This window comes from Coturnix japonica, chromosome 3, assembly GCF_001577835.2.
Source record: "Coturnix japonica isolate 7356 chromosome 3, Coturnix japonica 2.1, whole genome shotgun sequence".
NCBI classification, from domain to species: domain Eukaryota; kingdom Metazoa; phylum Chordata; class Aves; order Galliformes; family Phasianidae; genus Coturnix; species Coturnix japonica.
The window spans coordinates 27,702,229-27,722,923 of NC_029518.1; the positions used below are offsets into that span (position 1 = coordinate 27,702,229).

Genomic DNA, 20,695 nt, shown 5'->3' on the forward strand with positions numbered 1-20,695 from the left:
TGACACATTGCAAGGAATTTAATCAGGAGTTGAGGTCTGCATGCTGTAAAATCCTAGAAAAAGAATCAAGGCGCAAAAGAATTCAGCTCACAGTGCAGAGGTTTCATGCATTTAGTAAAACAAGCTATAAAGAAAAATCTCCCAAATATAAATTCTAAATATTCTTGAGTGATCATCCCAGAGAAGTGTTTCACAGCATGAAGGGCAGATCCAAGTTCTTCTCACCGGTGCCACAATAGAGGTAGCCATATTGCTTAGTCATTGGGATATGGTAGAATGTCAGTCCAAGCCACAGCAGACTTCTCAACACCACCACAGTGCATCCCCTCTCAAGGTGGACGGCCCAGGAGCCTGTAAGAGAACATGTGATAGTGTGTTACTGCAAATAAGAAAGACTGAATTCCTGGGACAGGGGAGAAGGACTGTGGTGGGTTCTGCCCAACTATTCAACAATGCATAAGGCTGCATCAGTATATTGGAGTTCCTAGCACCCAAAAAGTAGAAAATCAGACCAAAAACCTCAATGTCCTTTCTTCTTTTGGCGGTTCTGCATTACTGGCTGCATTCTTCCAGGTGTCTAGTTTTGCACTTGCACAATCCTACAGCCCTAACAATAGTGTCACATGGATCATAGGAAGGGTCTCCTGTAGCTCTGGACTTGCATATTTTATCTCTAGGAGAAGCTACTACTTGGCTGCTGCTGAATGGGCAGCAGTTACTTTAGCAAGCCCTGCCTACCTGTTTGGTCCAGCTACCTGCTAAATGGCAGCCCTGTGCATATTTGCCCAGGTATGAAATTTCTTCTCAGACTGGTAGCGTTAGTAGTGGGAAGAAGAAGAAGGCGCTTCAGGGAAGACTGGTTTCTCTAATGCAGGAACTGAGAAAGAAGAAGAAAAGAAAGCTAAAAGCAGGATGTTTCCTATCTCAGAAACTTACAGAAAACATTAATTCTCTTCACTCTTTCTTGGCGTCATCGTAGTAGGGGCAAAGAAACTGGTTTTGGAATTAATTTTGCCTTAGCTCTGCAGAGGAAGTCCAGAGCCAATGTGAAAACGCAATTTCTCCTGGATGGAAGGAGCTCTGAGCCACTGAGTATTGTTTTGTGTTTGACACAACAGCCTGGGAACAATGCCAGAGGGGAGGGGGCTGGAGCATCAGTTTGGATTGGGTGCTAGGGGTAAGAAGCTTCCAGGAGAAGAAAATAACATCTTCAATTCCAAATGCCTAGAGGCTGCAATATAGGGACGAAGGTTTCTGCTGAATCCCCATTTAAAAACAGAAGCAACAGACCAAATTAAAAAATAAAAAGGTCAGAGCTGTCTCGCCACTACTGGCCCAGAGTCAAGTGCTGAGCCTATACGGTGAGCCAAAAACTGCCAATCCAAAAGTAAGCAGAAAGCCCATAATGTTTTGGGCCAGTTAGAAGATACTCATTCTTGTAGATAATTTTGGGGTCTGTAATTTATGCTGTGACTCATGCTTACTCATGTCATGGTTAGCTTGGAGAAGGGCTTCTGTGATTGCTGCCAGCTGCCAATCCTCCCTCTCCCAGTAACGTCTGACACTTGGCCAATTGCATCTGATGGAGGGCTGAGGGGCTTAAGCACCACAAGTTCCTACAAGAGGTATCTCCATAATGTATGGCTTGCCTGGCAGTCAAAAGGCAGCAGCCAGCTGGGCACTCAGTCTTCACATGTCTTCAGTCTTTTGCACATTGAAAGTACATGTAGTCTCTTACCCACTTGACAGCTAACAACAACTGATTTCTTGAAGGAGGAGGAACATGACCAGGGATGTTGAAAGCAAACGTATATATGATGGCTGCAGAATGACAAAGGAATAACACAATTCAAACTCCTGTAAGACCAGTTGTCATGAGTTGATCCAAGCACCCAACACCTGTCCTCTCCATATTTTTGTTCTTTTCAGAAGTTTCTTGGACAAATCTTTCAGTAGAGAGTTCCACTGGTATGTTACGTCATAATATACATAACATAATTCCTGTGTGATCTTTGACCTGGTACCCTTTCAAGTACTGTCTTCAATTACGTGCAGACATGGAATCAAATGAACCACAAGGACCCCTTCACCTTCTGTGACAGTCAGTGAACTTTCTGATAAACTGACTGGCCGCAGTATGGAAGCACAAAGAAGATATTTGCAGTCTTTAAAGACTCGGGACATTTTTGCACTGAAGAGTTTACTTCTGATACAGTTCCTTGTTTACACTACAGACAAACAACTGGAATCACTGTGAAGCAAAGCACTCACTGTTTAATACAGGGCAGGATCAGTACAGGTGTATGGCATCTCTGCACGTTACTGCACTGTGAGCTGCATTCAAAGAAATAGTCTAGAAAACAAAGTTAATATTTCAACTCAAGAGGGACAGAGTCATTCTCCTTGAAAGATCCAAGACAACTGCGTTCTCTTCCATCACATCTTCAATCTCATAATCAATCTTTGAACAACATGATGCTTTATCAGGACTACTTTTCTTGTAGGAGTTTTAAATAATGATATCATAATTCACTGAAACTATTTTAGTCAATAGCTAATGAACAGTATAAAATAATAGCTTAAAATGAATATTCCTTCTTTCTCCTTCAAGGGAAAACTTTAGAAATGCATTCAATAGTGTGATATTAAAAAGAATCAGGGGAGTTATGAAAATTATATGCTTCATTTATCTTCTTTTTTTAAGCTTCTCTGCAATAACAAATGGTTCTTAGCACTTAATGAGTAAAACCATTACATAGGTAGGTGTATGTCTGTAGTGATATAATGAAGTGGGATGCAAGGTTCAGATCCTTTCTAACACTGGCATATCATTACCCCTGTTTCAGGCAAAGTGTTTCTTGATGTGAGACTGGGAAGCTCAGAACATCAGCCTGTATGGTATACTGAGACACCTAGATGGAAGTTGTCAGGAATAAAAAAAAGTTAAATATGGGTGATTTTGTTTTGCATTGGAGGCAATACAATTAGAACTAATAGACTGCAAGTAAGAACTGGCTTTCCTAGAGTTCAGTGCTGCTTTTAAGTAGCACCTGGGTGTGAGGGTGCAGCCTGTATTGCCCCTAAATTATGCAGCAGAGTTAACTTCACTTATCGTGTAAGGTCTGATGAGGAACAGGGAACTCCTAGAAGTCACTGCTCTCACAATAGAGATTTTTTTCACAGCAGCACTGCTCTACTAAGGTTTCTGTTCTTCAAAATATATATTTTTTTCAAAACAGCAAGTTCTTAAGCTGCATCCTGCAAACCTAAGGCAGCCAAACACCGTTCTGAAACTATCGCCTGCTGCTGCTCCAGAAGGGAAGGGAGGGAGCTGCTGTGTGGGAGGAAAGAGCATGGGAAAAATATCCACTGGAAGAAGATCTGGAGCTTCCTATTCCCCCTTCGGAGCAGGCTACAGCCTCCACCCCTCCAAACACAGGCAGGAATTCTGAGGAGTTCCTTACATCTTTCCCAAACAAGAAAGTGCTTTGAAGAACCTGATGCTCACCCAGTGTTAAACCACTGCCTTTTTTATGGCCCTTCAACAGCTGCCAGGACACCAGGGCTGAATTTCAAAAGTCAACCTCCTTCTCAGCTTCTTCTTCCTTTGCAGTCGCCAATAGAAATCCCTGTCTCATCCCCCATGTCTGTCTCAGCTACAGGCTGAATCTTTTAATTCAGAGGCAAGAGGGTGCATGAGGCATTAGCTTTTAAATAAAAGCCTTTTAAGAGGTCTGTTTGCAAAAGAACTTTCCTGCCATAACTGGTCCACTTTCAGTATGACCTCTCATAACACTGCTGCTTTGGAGGTGATTCAGCAGTGCCTCATTTCAGAGTAGGCTTGAGAAGAAACAGCTCTAAAAGCTAGACAGCCTGACAAGGGATTCCATGTCCTGAAAGCTCACATTGAGCTGTAAGACTGACATTATCGATTCTTCAAAGAACAAAATGTCTCAAGGGAAAAGCAGCTACACCGTGGATACACTTCACCACTATACACAGCCTCAAGAGCAGGTTATAATGTATCATGCCACAGTCAATCTTGAGTGAGAGTGAAGTACTGAGTTACTGGACAAATAGTAACACTTACACAGGGGGAAGGCAACCATTTCCCTTTGCAAAAGCAGCTGCAGGTTGGCTGTGTGACCCCAGGCACTTAACTCTGACAAAGTCAGGCTACAACCACGGGATTTAGCTTCTATTTCCCTCCAACTGAAAATCCAATGCTGGGAGAAGCTTCTTACCTCTAATTTGCTGTCTGTAGGGAACAAAGATTAATTGCAAAGCAGAGCAGCTGTAAGGAAAGGTCACTGTCCTCTGGCTCTCAACAAATTTCCCCACACAGACGTTTCATGCACAGCCTGACAACCATAAGGACACAGACAAGCACTACACGGGGCACAAACTCCATGCCACTTACTGGCTGCAAACTAAATCTATCATTTGCTTGACACACCACCTGCACCCCATATGTTATCACTGCTGTCAATATTTCCAGTTCCCCATGTAACTATTTAATAATAATTAAATAGAAACACAGACTGGTTGCACATTCACAACTATTTTTAAAAGCTACAAGAGCCAGGAAAGCGGAGCTTAAAAACAGTCAAACGCTGCCAGGAGGCGGCTGCATCATTCTAATGGCTGCCACATCTCTGACATACAAATATGACCATTCCCAAACCTCAAAGGAAAATGATCTTACTCCAGAGACTTTTTCTCTTCATTACCCTTCACTGGGAACACTGATGCAGCACAAATGATTAAGATGGACCGAAGCCTTTTGGTTACAGACAAAGTACCTGCTTCCTATTGACGAGAAGGATTCAGAAGTTGCAGCTTTGTCCCAGACTCACAAGGTGCCTTATAAGAGTGAAATTCAGGCCATACTTAGACATCTGACAGCAGTATTGCTTAGTTCTGTTGAAGCAGCCTCTGTCCTCAAACCTTTATTCCCACCTTCATAACCCCTTCCATCACAAGGACTGCAAAAGCATTTTATTTACTGCTCAGTGAACCAGGTCAGGGAAACCTGCAAAACAATGTGGCTGCAAAACAGTGTAGTAAAAAATAAAGTTATTTTTTCAGCTGGAATCTGACTGTACAGCCATCACCATTGATACAAAAGAAAGGACAATACACACACATAAATGAGAAGCAGAGGATGGGAAGCACTGAAAAAGCTAACACAGAAGCACTGCACATCTAATTATTTTGTCCATTTGTTCTAAATCCATTTGATAATTAGAACAGAACTAGAATCCTTTTCTCCTGCCAGCTGTCTTTTTTTTTTTTTTTCTTTTTTCCTTACAATTCTGATGTTTAGAAAAAGATGCAGATTTAGCACAGAAAGCATCCAGAAGAGATTTGGAACGAACTGTGCGCTAGAGGAAACGGCAAGACAATATACAATCAAAACTTCTAAGGAGCAGGAAAAATGAATTCCAATCCCTGCTGTTTGGATTCTGACAATTAAAATACACATCACTGTATCTCAAGTCTTCTGCCGTAAATTCAGAAATATCTCAGAGCAGCAAAGCACTCTCCTTCCACAGCACAGGCTTATGCCGGATCCCGTCATACACCATATTTCTTGTTCAGCTGGTCGCTGTGGAAACGTTTTTGGAGCGTGCCAGGAGTCACGTAGCATCTACCTGGGGAGCCCCTGCATTAATCCGTCACCTTCGTGGACTTCTGTGAGCCCATTGGTTAGAAGGAAGAAAAAGAAGGAGTCTCTCGCTCCTCCCCACTCTGAATGAAAGACGCTTCCTCTAAATCTTGCTACAGGATTTCAGGCTCAATACAGCTTCTCTGGGGCTTTTGTCGCCAAACAAATGTGATGTCTTTGAAAGAAAGATTAACAGTTTGATGAAAGCATGCAATGGACAGCTTTGTTCTAGCCATCTTCCCCTACAGCTTTCGGTCACTGTCACTTTCTTACCCAAGGGAGAATATCTGTCTGACTCTCAGAGGAGATTATGACCACCTTGTAAGATTTTGCCTCTCCTGATAACAAAGCACTGGCCACTTTGAGAAGGTGATAATGATGAACAGGGGCTGGATTAGGGGCAAAGAACCTCACATTGATCTCTGAATTCTGAGAGAACACAAAGCAGTAAATGCCAGGATTCAGAATCCACTGAATGCTTAGAGCACATCCAATTCACTGGCCTGGAGGAGAGGCAAAGCTACTAACCCTGTCAGTCAGTCCCCAAGTTGTACTTCTTACCTCATCATCAAGTTAGCATGTCTAGTTAAAAGGATTCTGGATGAAGAACAGATGGCACAGATAATGAACAGCGGATGTTTTCATACTAGGCTATGTATGAATTCTGGACCAAATTACCTGAAGAGTTTACCAGTTTCTGAGGAGACTGTCTACAGCTCAGGACATTTGTGTTAATACTGGAGCTAATTCTGAACACTAAAGATGGCCAAGCATCTTTTAGTACCTATAGTAGCTTAGAAACACATGCATGCTACAATTACTGTACAGATATACCTACAGATCAACTGTCCCTCATCCTTTTCCATCGGCCCACAGCTGTGCACCTCTTCAGCATGCTGAATTTTAATCCATGTGATATTTGTTTACGGCAAAGCCAGACAATGTCTGTTGACTCTTCCTGCAAAAGTTCTTGCAGCCAAAGGAGCGGCAAACAGCAGAGGAAAGCCATATGTAACGCTGGCACCAACGCCAGCCAGAGCACAGGTAGGAACTGCAATTCCTTATGTGGAGCCCCTTCAGAAATAGATCGCTCCTAGCAAAAGCTGACCTGCTTAGGGCTCATTCTGACATCCAGTGACAGATGGACCACCCTAGGATTCCTCCTTCATGTAATTTTTCATCATTCTCTAGGGGGAAAAAATGGTTTAGTTCAAGGCCTACTGATGCAGTGATCAAAATACAGCTACTGGTTCAGAAGCTCTAGCAGCCTTTTCCCCATCAGTTAAGCAAGAAGTTCATTTTCTTTTACTGACAAGGAACAGACTTAAAATACAATCCCTGGAAAGTTGCTATAAAGACCGTGCTTCTGTCCTCAATTCACCACAGCAGTCAGGAGAGCGAAAGATTTCACCACAGCACAGTTGATGGTCAGCCCTGATCCAGTATAAACTTACTCAAGGCCTCTGACTAAACAGGACCCCTGAGGTGATATAGACCCAGGACCCAAAAGCAGTGAATGCACTGCCTTATTACCAGTAGACGTAAATCCAAAAGAAAACAAACTCCTTTCCAGAAATCAAGGCAGATCATTGACAGCCAATCTAAAGATATAATAGTAGCTGGCTCTGGAGTCCTGCTGTGCTGCCACATGAGAGGTTTCAGACTGATATTGAACTCCTGAGCTGGCAGTACCCCACGTTTAGGGAGGGACAGTATCTTGTGCTGCTCCCAGGTAACTTTCCTGGGTCACTGTGGGCATGGCTTACTAGTCTCTGAAGGCTTCCCAGACCACATATCACAAGCAAAACCAATCAATGTCTCTACTTTTGGATGAGGCAAGAAACGTGCTTGTGTGTTTCTGTATGTCCACTGCACACCTCTGGTCATTGACGATACTCAAAATGCTTATTTCCCTGGAATGGTCCAGTGACCATCCCAAAAATTATCTAAACTTGGAAGGGACGGGGTCTCTTCTCCATACACAACTCAGTATGTTTTTACACCACACACAGGCTGGAAGTTCAGGCTTTATCCTCTCCTCGTTCTGATCCTTTTCTTGGTGCTTTTCTTTCTCGTTTTACTTTCCCGTGGTTTCCTTTCAGTCTCAACACTGACAATGCTGGCACCATAGTGCCCCCTGCTGGAGCGTAGCATCTACAGCTACCCGACAATTACTTCTAGGGATGGCTGCCTTCGGCTTTAAAAGAAATCCAGGTACCAGACAAAAAAAAAACAAAAAAAAAAAACAACCATGACTTAATTAATAACTCACTAAGACAGCTATTCAGTTCTGCTCCTACATGTGAAAACCACCAGCAGTTCTGATCCACACTCACTGATTATACTCCATCTGTACCACTGTGTTATAAAGCTTGTTTGTCAACGCCATTCCTATAGATGTCAGGTAACTCCATTGCCCAGTTTCACAGAGCCTAAGGATCACATCTCCTAATCGGGAATGAGGAGCCACACTTAGTATTTTGGTTTATATTTTGGCTACCTCCTTTTTCCATGCTAACGTGCAACACCGTCCTCTCATTCATTATGGGTCTTTTAGTTTGGATTTCAGTGAGACAGTTTGAAAAGCCTTGTCCCCGCGTGGCTCTTGGCAAGCTAAGAAGTAAAGTGCTCTTGCTCTCGGCTTTCACAGAGCTGGGGAGGTGCTGCTTATTGTTAAGCAATGAAAGGGGAGGGCTCAGGTCACATCTGTGAAATGTTAACAGAGAAGGGAGGCTGGGTGAAAGTAGGTGGCCAACACAGCACAGCACTTTGCTGGATTTTGCAAGGCCGCTGGGGAGATAGGCAGCCATTTGTCTTAGAGCCCTGATAACAGGCCGACTTGCTCTCTGCTGGCTAGCTGGTGTTGTAAATACCTCTGCAGACACAGACTCTTCGAATGGCTGGAGACGAGGCTGATAGGGGATTAATCGCCTGAGGGGGACGGTCCAGAAGGGAGTTAATTAGCTCTGTTAATGCATGGAGATAAAGCAGGTTCATGTCTCCTGGACCTCTTTTGCCCAGCATCTGGGCTTTTTGGGACCGCCAAAATGAAGCTACCAAAATGGCCCTTGAGAGTGGTCAAAGGAAACTCTCCCTCACTTAAAAACACAACCTCTCCATCTTCAAGGGCCCATTATGCCCTATCAGTTTTGCTAAACCGATAAAGAGTGTGCTAATGAAGCTCAGAGGACAGAAGGTTAGTGTTCTAACCTAGGCTACTGTTAAGGAAGTTTACAGAAAGGCTAGTGCCCAAAGTATTCAGTCAAGGAAATAGTCACAAATCACTTTGTCTGTAATGCTCTATGAGGAACACTCCAAAAACAGCACACTTTGGGGTGAAGAAATTAAATATTTTTTCTAGGCGATTCTCCCCTTCCTCTAGCTGCATCTTGAAACAGAAAATGGATATGGCTCACTATGGTCTGCTCTGCCACTACATACCTATTTGGAACAATGCTATAAAATCTCTTTCTGCATTGGAGTCAGCAACAGCATCTGAAGAAGTATCAGCTCCTTGGTTCACGTTCCATGATGGACAATGATAAATTGGGAATCTCCTCAATATTCTTTTAAGTGCACATAGTTCAAGAAGCAAAGTCAGATGTATTGACAGTCCTATGCTTAGGATCACTGTCTTAAGAACCTACTGTCACCTTTGTGTTGCTGACACTGGCACTGAAGAAGCCAAATATGGTTCTCCATAGCTGCCATCACATTTACAGCTAGGCAAGCCAGGAAATCATCTGTTTTGGACACTTACATGCCACCATCCATCAAACTGAACTCAGTTATTCTAGTCTGGGGCTAGTAACTTGTATTTCCATTTGGCTAGGATGCATCTCCAGAAAGATATCCAACATAATGCTAAGACACCAAAAGACACACTCAATCATTGCCCTTGCTAGCAGGTAATAATTTCACTAGTTAGATTTCTACCAAATTTTTCCTTTTATTTATTTATTTATTTATTTTTCTGGCTATTATTTCCAGATTATTACTGGTTCTTGTTATGGCTTTCTCTGCCGTACTAAATAGAATTCAGTACCCAGTACTTAAAATCCATTGAGTATTTACGCAGTGTAATACAGTCATTCTCGTGTTCTTTTCTGTAAGATAAACAGATTGAATTGTTTATGTCTCTCACCAGCCCTTGAATCATTCTGTGGCTCTTTTCTGCAGCCTCTCCAGCTTTGCAACATGCAATAATACAGTCCTGATCCCACCAGTAATCTAGCAAAAGTAAAGTCACCTCCCAGTTCCTATTTGCTACACCCTTGTTTATACATCTGCACATCATATTAACCTTTTAGGTCTCAGCATCAGGCCGGGAGCTCATGTTTAGCAGGTTGTGCCTGGATTTCTCCTCAGAGCCTCAGCTTCTCAAATATGATTCTCAAAGTCTGACTTGTGCTTCCTGTTCCTGGGTATATAATTTACACCAAAATATACTTTACTTTAATAAGCCAGGTTTGCTAGGTCACTGCAACTGTCCCACCTTTGTCAGTGCTCATCTCCCCACCAGTCCCACATTTCTAGCTCATACGCTGAAGAATTATCAGTACTGACACTGGTCCCCCTTCTGTTCTCTGCCAGGAACACACCCATTCAGTGATTTCTGAATCACAGCTACAAATCAAAAGCAGTTTAGGGAGTTTGTAAGCAGTGCTGGAATTAATTAAAGGTTAGCATCATAATTATGCCAGAAGCTTGCTGAGATAATGCGTTCAGGAGTAACTCATTTGGCTCGTGATATTTTCCTTTTTTTTTTTTTGGCCCACAGTAAAGGTTACCTAATTATTTTCTCCCTTAGCAAATAGTCTGAAAGTTATCTGAAATGGTATTTTATTGTCTTCATTTGATACAAGTCCATATTTTTGTTTCAATCTAAAGACAAACAAACACGCAAAAGAAACTGTTGAGCATTTCTGCTCTTCCACATTCTTATCAGCCATTTTACCATCACTATATAATGAAAGATACCAGCACTGTTATTGTGCTTTCTTTCCTCTCAATATACTTGAAAAACTCCTTCTTACAGCCACGGATTACTCCAGGTTGTTCTGATTTCCTTTGTCATTTTCTACTCATTATGAATTCCACTTACAGAAATCATTAATTGTTCCCATCTTCCTGCATTTCCTTTTACACTCATTTTCAATTTCAATTCTTGTTTTTACATCACCATTTACCAGTGAACCTGGTGGGCCTTCTGCCAACAGTTGCTATTTCTTGACTGGAAGTCATGACTTTCTAATAAACTCTTCTCATAGAAATTCTATTTCCTCTCATGTTTCTGTATCTACATTTTTTTTCTCCCCCTTTTCTCTCCCCTGACGTACTTCTCTTCTGCATCAGTGTTTAACAGTGCCCTGTTGGTGTTCCTTATCTCCATTTCAAAGTGTTCTGAGTCAATAATCTGTCACAAACCTTCAAAGTCAACTTATTTTTCTTCTGAAGAGTAGTTTGAAAGTGCCTAAGAACTGTCCCCTCTTTTACTTCCTCCCAAGCTTTCCATTTAACACTAGTACCTTAGGTTTTATCCCATCCTTTTCCTACACCCATGCAGAATGTATGCCTGAGCTAGTACCGTGATCACAGTAAAATCATCCTTCCTCTTTCACGTTCCCCACCATGCCAGTGCGTGACAAATGACTATTGTTTCACAGCTACACAACATTAGGTCAAGTGAAAATGCTGTAGGCATGCAAGGAATTATTGCTGTTTGCTTTGCTATTATATTACCCACAAGCATATATAAAACTTGCCACAACTCTAGTTCCTGAAATGCTATTGCCCAGGGTGCTGAACTCCCTGCAATAGAAAAGACCGTGCTGGCAATCTGCCAGTGGCTCAAAGGCTACATCTAATTGTGCATAAATTTAAGCAGATTGTCTGCTTAAACTAGAGCAAACAAGCTTATCTTTAATGCAGACATATGGCCAGCAAAAACCTACAGATCCCAGCATGCAACATTTTGGCCAGCTGGCCATTTGGATCAGAATGAAGCACTGCATGATCTGATACTGTATTGACAGAAGATCAGTATCACAGCTCCTCCATGTTCAAAAGTCCTGAGTCAGGCCACTCAAATTCAAGGGTTTTGCTCAGAGAACTGAAAATTTTAAAGGGGGGAAGCAGACTGAATTAGCTTTTAAGACAGTAGCCTCCCACTTTTCTCTCCATTTATATACATATATTTATTATTATTACTATTTTTTAATGAAAACTATGTCACACAGTCACTTGCCTCAGTGAGCTGAGATACCACGAAAACCAGACAGACTCACAGTATGATCAGGGGAGGACCAGCAACATATTCCAAACTCTTAAAGTACACAGATAACCACACAGATAAGACAGAGAGAATCTGGAACCTGCAATCACCAGAGATATCACTGGTGAAGATAAGGGTGGAGGACAGTTTTGTTATAAAACTCCAGTTGTTGCAGTCTCACACTAAACTCCTTGCTTTTATCATTGCATCCTTTATTCAACCCGGGTTTAACTTCCTTTCTTCCCACCTCTCAGCTGTCACATAAAATCTTCTCTCTGCCTCCAACTTTCCATTCTGTAAGACACCTCTGCTCTCCAATAATGACATGCCATACATTTTATGACAGTTACCTCCTTGACATCTGTCACAGATGCTCATTCTCCAATTAATCAAGAAAACTATTCCAGCAGAGTTATTACTTTTAGACAGGGAAAATCAGCCCTTCATCCCTCAGTCCTGTTCTTTTGGTGTTTTAAGAGGCTACTGGAATTCTAGTCAATAAAAGCTGGGAACGTCACCAAGATGTCACTCACCCATTTGTCCACTTTTTAGATATATACACTGAAGGCAAAAACAATTCTGGCTTCAGGTCACAATCTATTCTGGATGCAATACATTTGGGAACTCCTGCTTTGATTCTGGTAACAACTGTTCAAGAACAGATCGCACCAGAAAAGGCAGGAAAACCTTCAGGTCATACAGTGAGAATTTGCCAGAGCTGCGAACAACATGTCAAGAAACAGAAAAAGCATTGTCTGCTCTAGATCAGGACTAACATGCACTGGCAGAGTTGAAAGAAAGTGATCCAAGAACCAGAGTTCAAAAGGCTTGCAACCAAGAATGAGAGACCTTGGCGGAGCTGTGCTGATACAAATCAGTGCAAAGCCCGTGTCTGTCCCATGTTCTTTTTTTCTTTCCATTACATTTTTGCAAGCAACCGGTACTTCAGGCAACCTGAATGCTTGTTAAAGAGGTGGCTTGATCTTTCATTCACATCAGAGCTCCTATCTGCACATGAGAGAGTGCAATTAGAGAAGCTATCTGCTTTGCTGATCCTGTAATCAGTTCCTGTCTTATTTCCTTAGTCTGACAAGCTCATCCCATCAATCCCCAGGTTCTATCTAAAAAGAGCAAGGCTTTACAGTCAGAGCTGCAGAGGCACTATGATGAATCTTCTACTCTTCCATTAAGAAGCACTCAGTTACATTTGAGCTCAGGTAGTCTTTCACAGGTAGCCTTTTTTGACGAGACTGAGAACCACATTAACAGCAACAGCCTCCCAGGAAGAGGGCAAAGGTTCATGCTTATACAAACCTCAGGTTGCCACAAGAAGACAAACATGACAGTGACATGGCTGAGCCTTACTTTCCATCTGCCACTGGGAAAACAAAGCTACAAGTCAAATTTGATTTAAAGACTTCCACGAAACCACTGTCTTCATGTCTTCATGACTTGCCAGTTGCCTCATCCTTCAGACTAGATGGGAAACTGCAGTATGAGATCTCTGATCTTTAGAAGCTGCCATTCTCCATCACAGCCAAAGTCTAAAACCAGCTCTCTGATGCAAATTAGCCTTCAGGATCTTAACCCTTGGTGTCCATTTTCCAGTGGAAACATAGACAACACTACAGATTCATCAGCTGCTGCAGTGGACTTGTGCCTTCAAATCTCACAAAAGTAAAGAGTACCCCTATCACAAATCCTAAGAAAAACAGAGGGGAAAACGTAAATAGTAACACTGCCTGAACTACCATATGAAACTGCAGCTAAGATTTTCTTAGTAAGTACCTAGGAGCTAACTCCACTTGCAATATTCTTTTCTGAGTCTAAGAGGGGCAACTCAGTGAGCCAGCATATGTAAAACATACAGTATACATACAGTATATAAGCACCAAATCAGCAAAAAGCAGTTAGAAACAAATAAGTCACTCCCAGTTTATGGACATTCTGCAGTTCTGGAGAATTACTTGTACTTAAAACTGTAGTACAGTACAGTATCAAGGAATGTAGCTGCAGACCACATGGATTAAATGAAGACTTACTCTCACTCTGATGTAGAAACTAGGTCCTATTCAGAGCTCCAAAAGCAAAACAGTAACAGAAATCCAAACTGTTAACATTACTTCTGAGAAATATCCCAACAGAGGAATCACTGAATGAGGTTTTCAGTGTATTTATATTTAACAGCTGTCCAGAAGAAGAGTAGAGATGTGAACATTCCACTATGCACATCTTTCTTTTTCCTTCTAAACTCTGTAATTCTGCTAGAGGACAGATTATTCCCTAGTACAGCATTTCTAACAGTTTATCAAAACAAACTTTCAATCTTGACTCTCAAGGATATCAACTTAGTGTTAATGAAAGCCCGCTTAAGTAAAGAAGAGCAATATTGGGTGGGACAGGAGGTGTGAAATACTTCATACCATGAGAATTCCCTGTCAGAGGAGGAGTTATCCCTGCCCATAGGGACACCTCTGTAACAGGCTTTACTGAAGTCAGGAGGTAAAGGTAGAGCTAAGGCCAAGAGCAGGGAAGTGCTGGTCAGAAGACCTTTAGTGAGGATATGACAGCCCTGGTACACTTGCTATTTCAAGTGCTTATAATTGCTTGATAAAGGAACTAAGTACAATATTTAGGAAAGATAATGTTCCTTTAAAGATTACCGGAGCTTTCTTTAAGCACACCAACTCACACCTCGTCACTGCAGTATTTCTCGGACTATGCAAACTACTTTTCATTGTATCTCTTGATTTTGCTGTCTTTACCTTGTGGGACATCATGCTCCAGAGAATCCAGAAAGTCAGTGGATGGGTCCAGGTCAGCCATTTCCAGCAGGGTTTTATTCTTCAAGTTAACAGGCTCAGTAAAATGGAAATAGGAACTTAATTTTTTTGCCTCCGTCAAAGAAAGACCTGCAAACAGCCATTCCTCATCATTAATACAGTGTGCTGGGCTGAAGTACATTGCATCACAGACTGTCATGTTGTTTCTCTAATGTCTGCAGCACAGGACAGCTATAGGCTTTCTCCAGTTGACTCCCTAGTGCATTGCAAACCATGTTAATCGTGGCCACAGACAAGCAATGGCTTCTGAGTCAAGACCAACTCTCTGTGCCCATTTGGTTACATCCTATTGTGTAGATGGAGAATTCACCGCAGATATAATTGCTAAGCACCCACATAAACTATACACTGACAAATGAAAGTACAGGTTTATTGACTCAGATTCTACTCCCACCTTCCAGTTGAACTGCACACCTGAACATTAATGATTTTATTCACAGCTCCATGGGATGAATCACAATTGCAGGGGTGGCAATGGACTGTCCCCTATTCATCTTACCCAAGCTGAAATCAAAACATCAACTAGAGAGGTAAATTCATCTTCTTCTACAGCCTTTATGAACAAAGAACAATTGATCCTGATACAGACAATGAAAATTTACCTTCAAAGTGTCTGTTTTCCTGCACAGACCCAAGAGGAGTCTTCATAAATGCACGTCGGGGGATGATACCAACCTCTCTGTCTATCTGTTCTATTGTAGCTACAAGGCGGTTCTCCTCCTTGATTTTGGGCTTTAAAAAAAAAAAAAAAAAAAAAAAAAGGCAAATTTTAAAGGGAAGGCTTTCCTTGTGATCTTTCTGAAAATAAATAAACTTGATATGACAATAGAAACCAAAACAGGTTCAGCTTGGAGCCCAACGACACCACAAGGATGATCACACATCAGACATTATTTTCCTAAGATATGACAAGATATATGGGAACAGTCTAGACTCACCAGAAAATTAACCGTCCCTCCCTTCATTCATCCATTCCTCCCTCTCAAATAAGCTACTTGGGTAGCTTGTTTATTATAATTAGAATGAATGGGTACCTGCAGCTCATGTATAACACTTCAGGATCTGTTCCAATTGCACATAATAAAGGATAAAGGAGAAATCATATTTCTGAGCCACATCTAAAGGAATAACTGGAGGAAGAGTTCAGTCAAGGATCTATTGCTACACGGTGACAGAAAACAGGAAACTGTATGTTCCACCGGATGTGAACAGGGAGAATCTTGAGGACACGTATCTTGGAAGGAGCATTCTGAGAACTAAACTACAAGCCACAGAGCCAGCCTCTCTAAACAGACGTCAAATAGGAGCTGTGAAGTCCCACAGACCCACACTGTCCTAACTTTGAGGGTAGCAGTCAATGGTGTCCATATGCAAGTGCACTGAATCTGAGGACAGAGCAGCCCGTCAGTGGGAGATTTTGTCAGCCAAACAAGTGCAGTCAGGTCATTTGTGTAACCCACCAGCTGTTTAAAACAAATGAGGAGTAGTCTGCTTGGTGCGAGGGGTACAACTGCAGCAAAGAGAGCCGGTTAGCGTTTTGCTGTGTTTACCTCCTTACCTTTTCATTATCTTCTGCGTTTCCCCCGCCATACTCGTACTCAAAAGACGGATCTCCCTGGAAGTGGCCCTTCAGCAGCTCGGCCTGTTTCACCATCTCCTCGGTCGCCGGCGGCAGGAGGTTCCATTCCACGCAGTCCAAGCTGTCAGACGCGGGCACGGATCCCGTGAGATACGGAGCTCAGCCCTGGGACACGGCCAGGCTCCAACCCCAGCCCCTTATTCCAGGCCCCACGCCGCCATCCCTCCTCTTGGGGCCGCACAGACCTCCCCGTTCCCCGCTTCCCTCCCTCCGAGCACCTGTAGAGGCGGCTGCGAGGCGCTGCGAGGTTGGGGCCCAGCCCCTGCGCGATGTAGTAGGTGCCACTGACGCCCTGGATGCAGCCCCAGAACCAGACCCTCTCGAAGCGGTAATCGCGCTTCAGGAGCAGCAGCGACGAGCCCAGCGCCGCCTGCGTCTCCATGCTCAGCCCCGTGTCCCCGCTGGCCACCAGCTGCAGCGCAGCGGGCACCGCCACCAGCTCCATGGACAGCGCGTCGCCGCTGCCGGGCAACCGCCGTTAGGGCGGGCGGGACTTCCGATGGCGGAGAACGTCAATCAAAGATGGTGCCTGGGCAATGGCGGCGCCCGCCTCTCTGCTGCCATGGAAACGGCGTGGAGGGAGCCGGGGGAAAATGGCGGTGGGCATTGGGGAGCCTACAGGAGCAGGCCGCCACCGGAGAGAACGGCGTGTCTGTGGTGGCAGTCCAGGCTGTACCAGTGTAACCATAACCCAGTGTAACCATAACCCTGTGTAACCATAACCCAGTGTAACCATAACCCAGTGTAACCATAACCCAGTGTAACCATAACCCTGTCCATAGACATGGGGATCCTGATAAGCAATGTGTTAAGAATGCAGATAGTGGTGAGCAGGATTGCTTTGGTGTGTGTGTCATTCATCCATTCTGAAAGGCCAAAACACAAAGATACATCCAAAAAAATGGACATTTCAATTGCATTGCACCTTAGCTGAGACACCACCATTTTCCTCATTTTTTTATTGAAATATTAACAAAAAAACACAACTGCGTCTCATTACATAGCATCATTTTTACTGACCTCATGTACATCTGTAAGTCAATGACTCCTTTTCTCATTAATAGGTAGCAGTGTTCATATCGTTGTGTGGGGACTTCTTTTGCTGAATCACACCCAGACAGGCATTCAAGAAATAGTTTCCACCACGCAAGTCATGCTGACCAGCTTAATACAAACTGAATGAGGTCATGCAGCAGCTTAGACAAATAAAAACTGTTTGATGTCTTAAGAAAGTTTAACATTTTATATGTATACATACAAATATTGAAATCTGTTGTCACATCATAAATTCTTAGATTTGTTTTTCATCTATTTCCTGCTCGCATCTAAGGAACGCACAGCTCTTGGGGCTGCTTTCTGGAACGGCTGTCACTTGCTTGTCTGTCAAGTGTGATGTTTAATGACCTACCAGCATGCAATCCGACCCATTTGTTTTACTTAGGTCTCAGGAAAAGCAACTTGAATTCCTGAAGGTTAACCGCCCCTCTTTAATGTGAATCATGCAGAGCATGCAGGAGTGACCACAGACTTTTTGTCCGTGCTGTCACCTACCACCATTCCTTAGCCTGATTTTCCCTATAGGAACAGACATTTTCAAGCTTTGTAAGCTCATTTAATCATGAATGTCTCTAGAACTATTTGTTACACTCATAATTTTTTATATGGCTGGCTGGCTGGCCAATAACCACTAGAACTGCAAGCCAAACTCGTTTCATACAAGTCAGAGAGGCAAACTGAGACCATAATGAATTTCTGCCACTGTCAACCACAACTGGATTCAAACCAGATGCTAGTAGCTGAGAGGCTCTTTAGCTTGTTATGGACCTTCTAAGCCACCCAGACTCCAGTCTTTGCCTCTCTTGACTGAAGATCATCAAAAAGGAAATCTGTAGCTTAAGGAAATTCTCCCTGGTTCAATGAAGTCTGTCAGGTAACTGTATTCTGCCTTGCTTTGTCTTGACCCCAATTACTAAACACTGATAAGCATCGGGAAGTAAGTGGTTGTATTATTTAACAAATGAAAGGTCAAAAGCACTGCTATTCAGCAAGGTCAGAGGTTACCATCACTGTTATTAAACAGTTTGAAAGCAGTTCTCCCATCAGTTGCCATCCCAGGTTCGAACAAGCAGCTCAACAGTCGGGCAGCCAGGAGGGAAGAAAATAGGCACCAGGTATCATTCAGCTTGGCTCAGGTCAGGCAGCTTTCCACTGATAACCTCCTTCATTGAGGGAAGGTGCTGTGCTCCAGTGGTGCACAGTGGTCTCCCGTTGGAGCACTGAGCCTTTTTGTGTTGACCAGATCAGGCATCTATGTACCCATGTGCCAAACTGCTTCAGCTCCTCCCTGCTCTACTCCACAGCAAAGCTTTTCTGCTATAGCTGGCATCCTTTTGGATAAGAAATGTGGGTTCCCTTGATTCTGATGGAGCTGGAAATATGCAGGGAGATTATTCCTCCCAGCTGTATTGAATATAAATCTGTTTTTCCACCCATTTACCTCAAAACTTAGGCTGTCTCTGGCTTCATAAATCATGTGGCTTTGAGTTGTTCCTTTGCATGTAAATCACTGCTGTATAAGGCAAATAGATTAGTAAAAGACAACAAACAAGAAAACAAAATCTTGTCTGGGCATCACATGAGTAGGTATGATTCTTCCAGCTGACATTAACTGGACACACACAGCTTTTCTTGTATTTTTCAGGTACCTGGTGAGGTGAGGTACAGTTCTTTTACCTTGTCCCAACACACTGCCAGTCAAACAGCCTACAGTCTGAGAAGGAAGGTACTGTTGAGGAACCTTAGATAGAGAAAGTCTTGATATAACCAAGTTTAATCAAAAAAGACCAACAAGTCTGCAGCTTGCAGGTGGCTCCAGACAGAACCTCTCAATAGTTTAGCACAGAGACAGCAAAGACCTGGGTGGTTGTGAGGAAAGCAAACAAGCATTTGGCAAGCAGACAACAAGAAGAACACTTCTGGCCTACTGTCTGAGAACTTGGATCAGAGTAAGGAATTGAATCTGGATGGACTCTACGATCAGAGCAATTTACTAGGCAGATTTCATTAACTAAAGTTTTCTGAAAACACACTTGTAGTAAACGTTGCTTTTAGTGCTTTTTCCAGTTGGAGATGTATGTATTTCTCCCTTTGTCAGATATTAAGTTCTTCTTGTCACTATCTATAGTACTATTTCCAATGCCTTTTTGTTTTTGTTTTTGTTTTTTTTTCCCTCAGGAAAGGCCTTTCCCACCCGAAATTTCTACTTGGTCTCGGACACCTGCTTAGAACTATTAATGTTTAAAAATGCACAAGAGCCAGAGATCAGCTCAGATGGGGTTGGTGGCTTCAGATGGTTGTCTGCAGCTTGCATCTGGACTTCCCTCCTGGAGAGATGTTTGCATTCCTGTCTCCGAGGAACTGACTCCTGTCAGTATAGCTCAGCCATCCCCTCAGTAAGTATTCTGCATATGTGTGCATTTGCTCTTTCCACCTGCTGCTGGATAACTCTGAACAACCCGGCTGCATTGGGCTGACACTTTTGTGTGCTTTCTTTTCCCAGGAATAGAGTCTAGCCAGGTAAATTATCTCTGAAAGGGGGAAAGACAAGAGGGTTCCTGCTCAGCATCTGCTGCAGAGTCTGATCTCCTGCTGTCTTCCCCTCCATGTGCAGCATGTAGGCCTCCATCCAACTGAGCCGTACTAACAAAGGGTGGGGGGGGATGAGGGTGTTCCTCCTTTTTACTGCAGTACTGAAAAAAAAATAAAAGTTCTTTTTGTTCACAAGAAAATGTTACTCCTCTGAAATTTCCAACTGTTCTTTCCTGCCTGTGTTCACTTCTGGGCAGAGACAGAAGAAATCTGAGATGACCCAGGAGAGAGAACGGCAGAGACTCCTGCCTAAACTGTTTGAACAGCTAATACCCTTTCCAAATACTAGCACCTGGGAATCCTTTAATGACTTGAATAGTGCTTTAGGTAGACTAAATATCTCCTTCCAGAAACAAAAAACGATTATTATTATTTATTTATCTGTCTTATTTCTTACAAGCAGTTAGAAAGTAACCCTTTCCTGTGTTATGTTTCTGCTCCCATTTTGGATGTCGTGAGGCCAAAGTGTGCTCTCATTTCCTCTGAATTAATAACTGTATTAGTGCAGATAATGAAGATTTACATCACGTTTTCAAAGAGCAGAATTTCTCCCTATTCATTTAGTGAAAACTTAAACACACGCTGCCCATTCAGAAGTGAATTATATGTGAAAATTCTCAAAT

General features: G+C 42.9%; 1 protein-coding gene across 1 annotated transcript; it reads right to left on the reverse strand.

Annotated features, from left to right (window-relative positions):
- Positions 1-97: 97 nt before the first annotated feature.
- On the reverse strand, positions 98-16,921 carry RSPH9 (radial spoke head component 9). Its single transcript, XM_015857775.2, has 5 exons — positions 16,643-16,921; positions 16,344-16,485; positions 15,388-15,517; positions 14,708-14,854; positions 98-351 (listed from the first exon to the last, which is right to left on the reverse strand). The coding sequence occupies exons 1-5, from the start codon at positions 16,867-16,869 to the stop codon at positions 191-193; spliced, it is 807 nt and encodes a 268-aa protein (XP_015713261.1). The 5' UTR covers positions 16,870-16,921; the 3' UTR covers positions 98-190.
- Positions 16,922-20,695: the final 3,774 nt, after the last annotated feature.

What these genes read in the sequence shown, in the direction of transcription:
- RSPH9 (XM_015857775.2), bottom strand. Translation starts at nt 16,869, where the DNA reads ATGGAGCTGGTGGCGGTGCCCGCTGCGCTGCAGCTGGTGGCCAGCGGG. An exon ending in CCTCGCAGCCGCCTCTACAG is followed by an intron (nt 16,486 to 16,642) that starts GTGCTCGGAGGG and finishes CGCGTCTGACAG; the next exon opens with CTTGGACTGCGTGGAATGGA. An exon ending in ACGCAGAAGATAATGAAAAG is followed by an intron (nt 15,518 to 16,343) that starts GTAAGGAGGTAA and finishes TTTTTTTTAAAG; the next exon opens with CCCAAAATCAAGGAGGAGAA.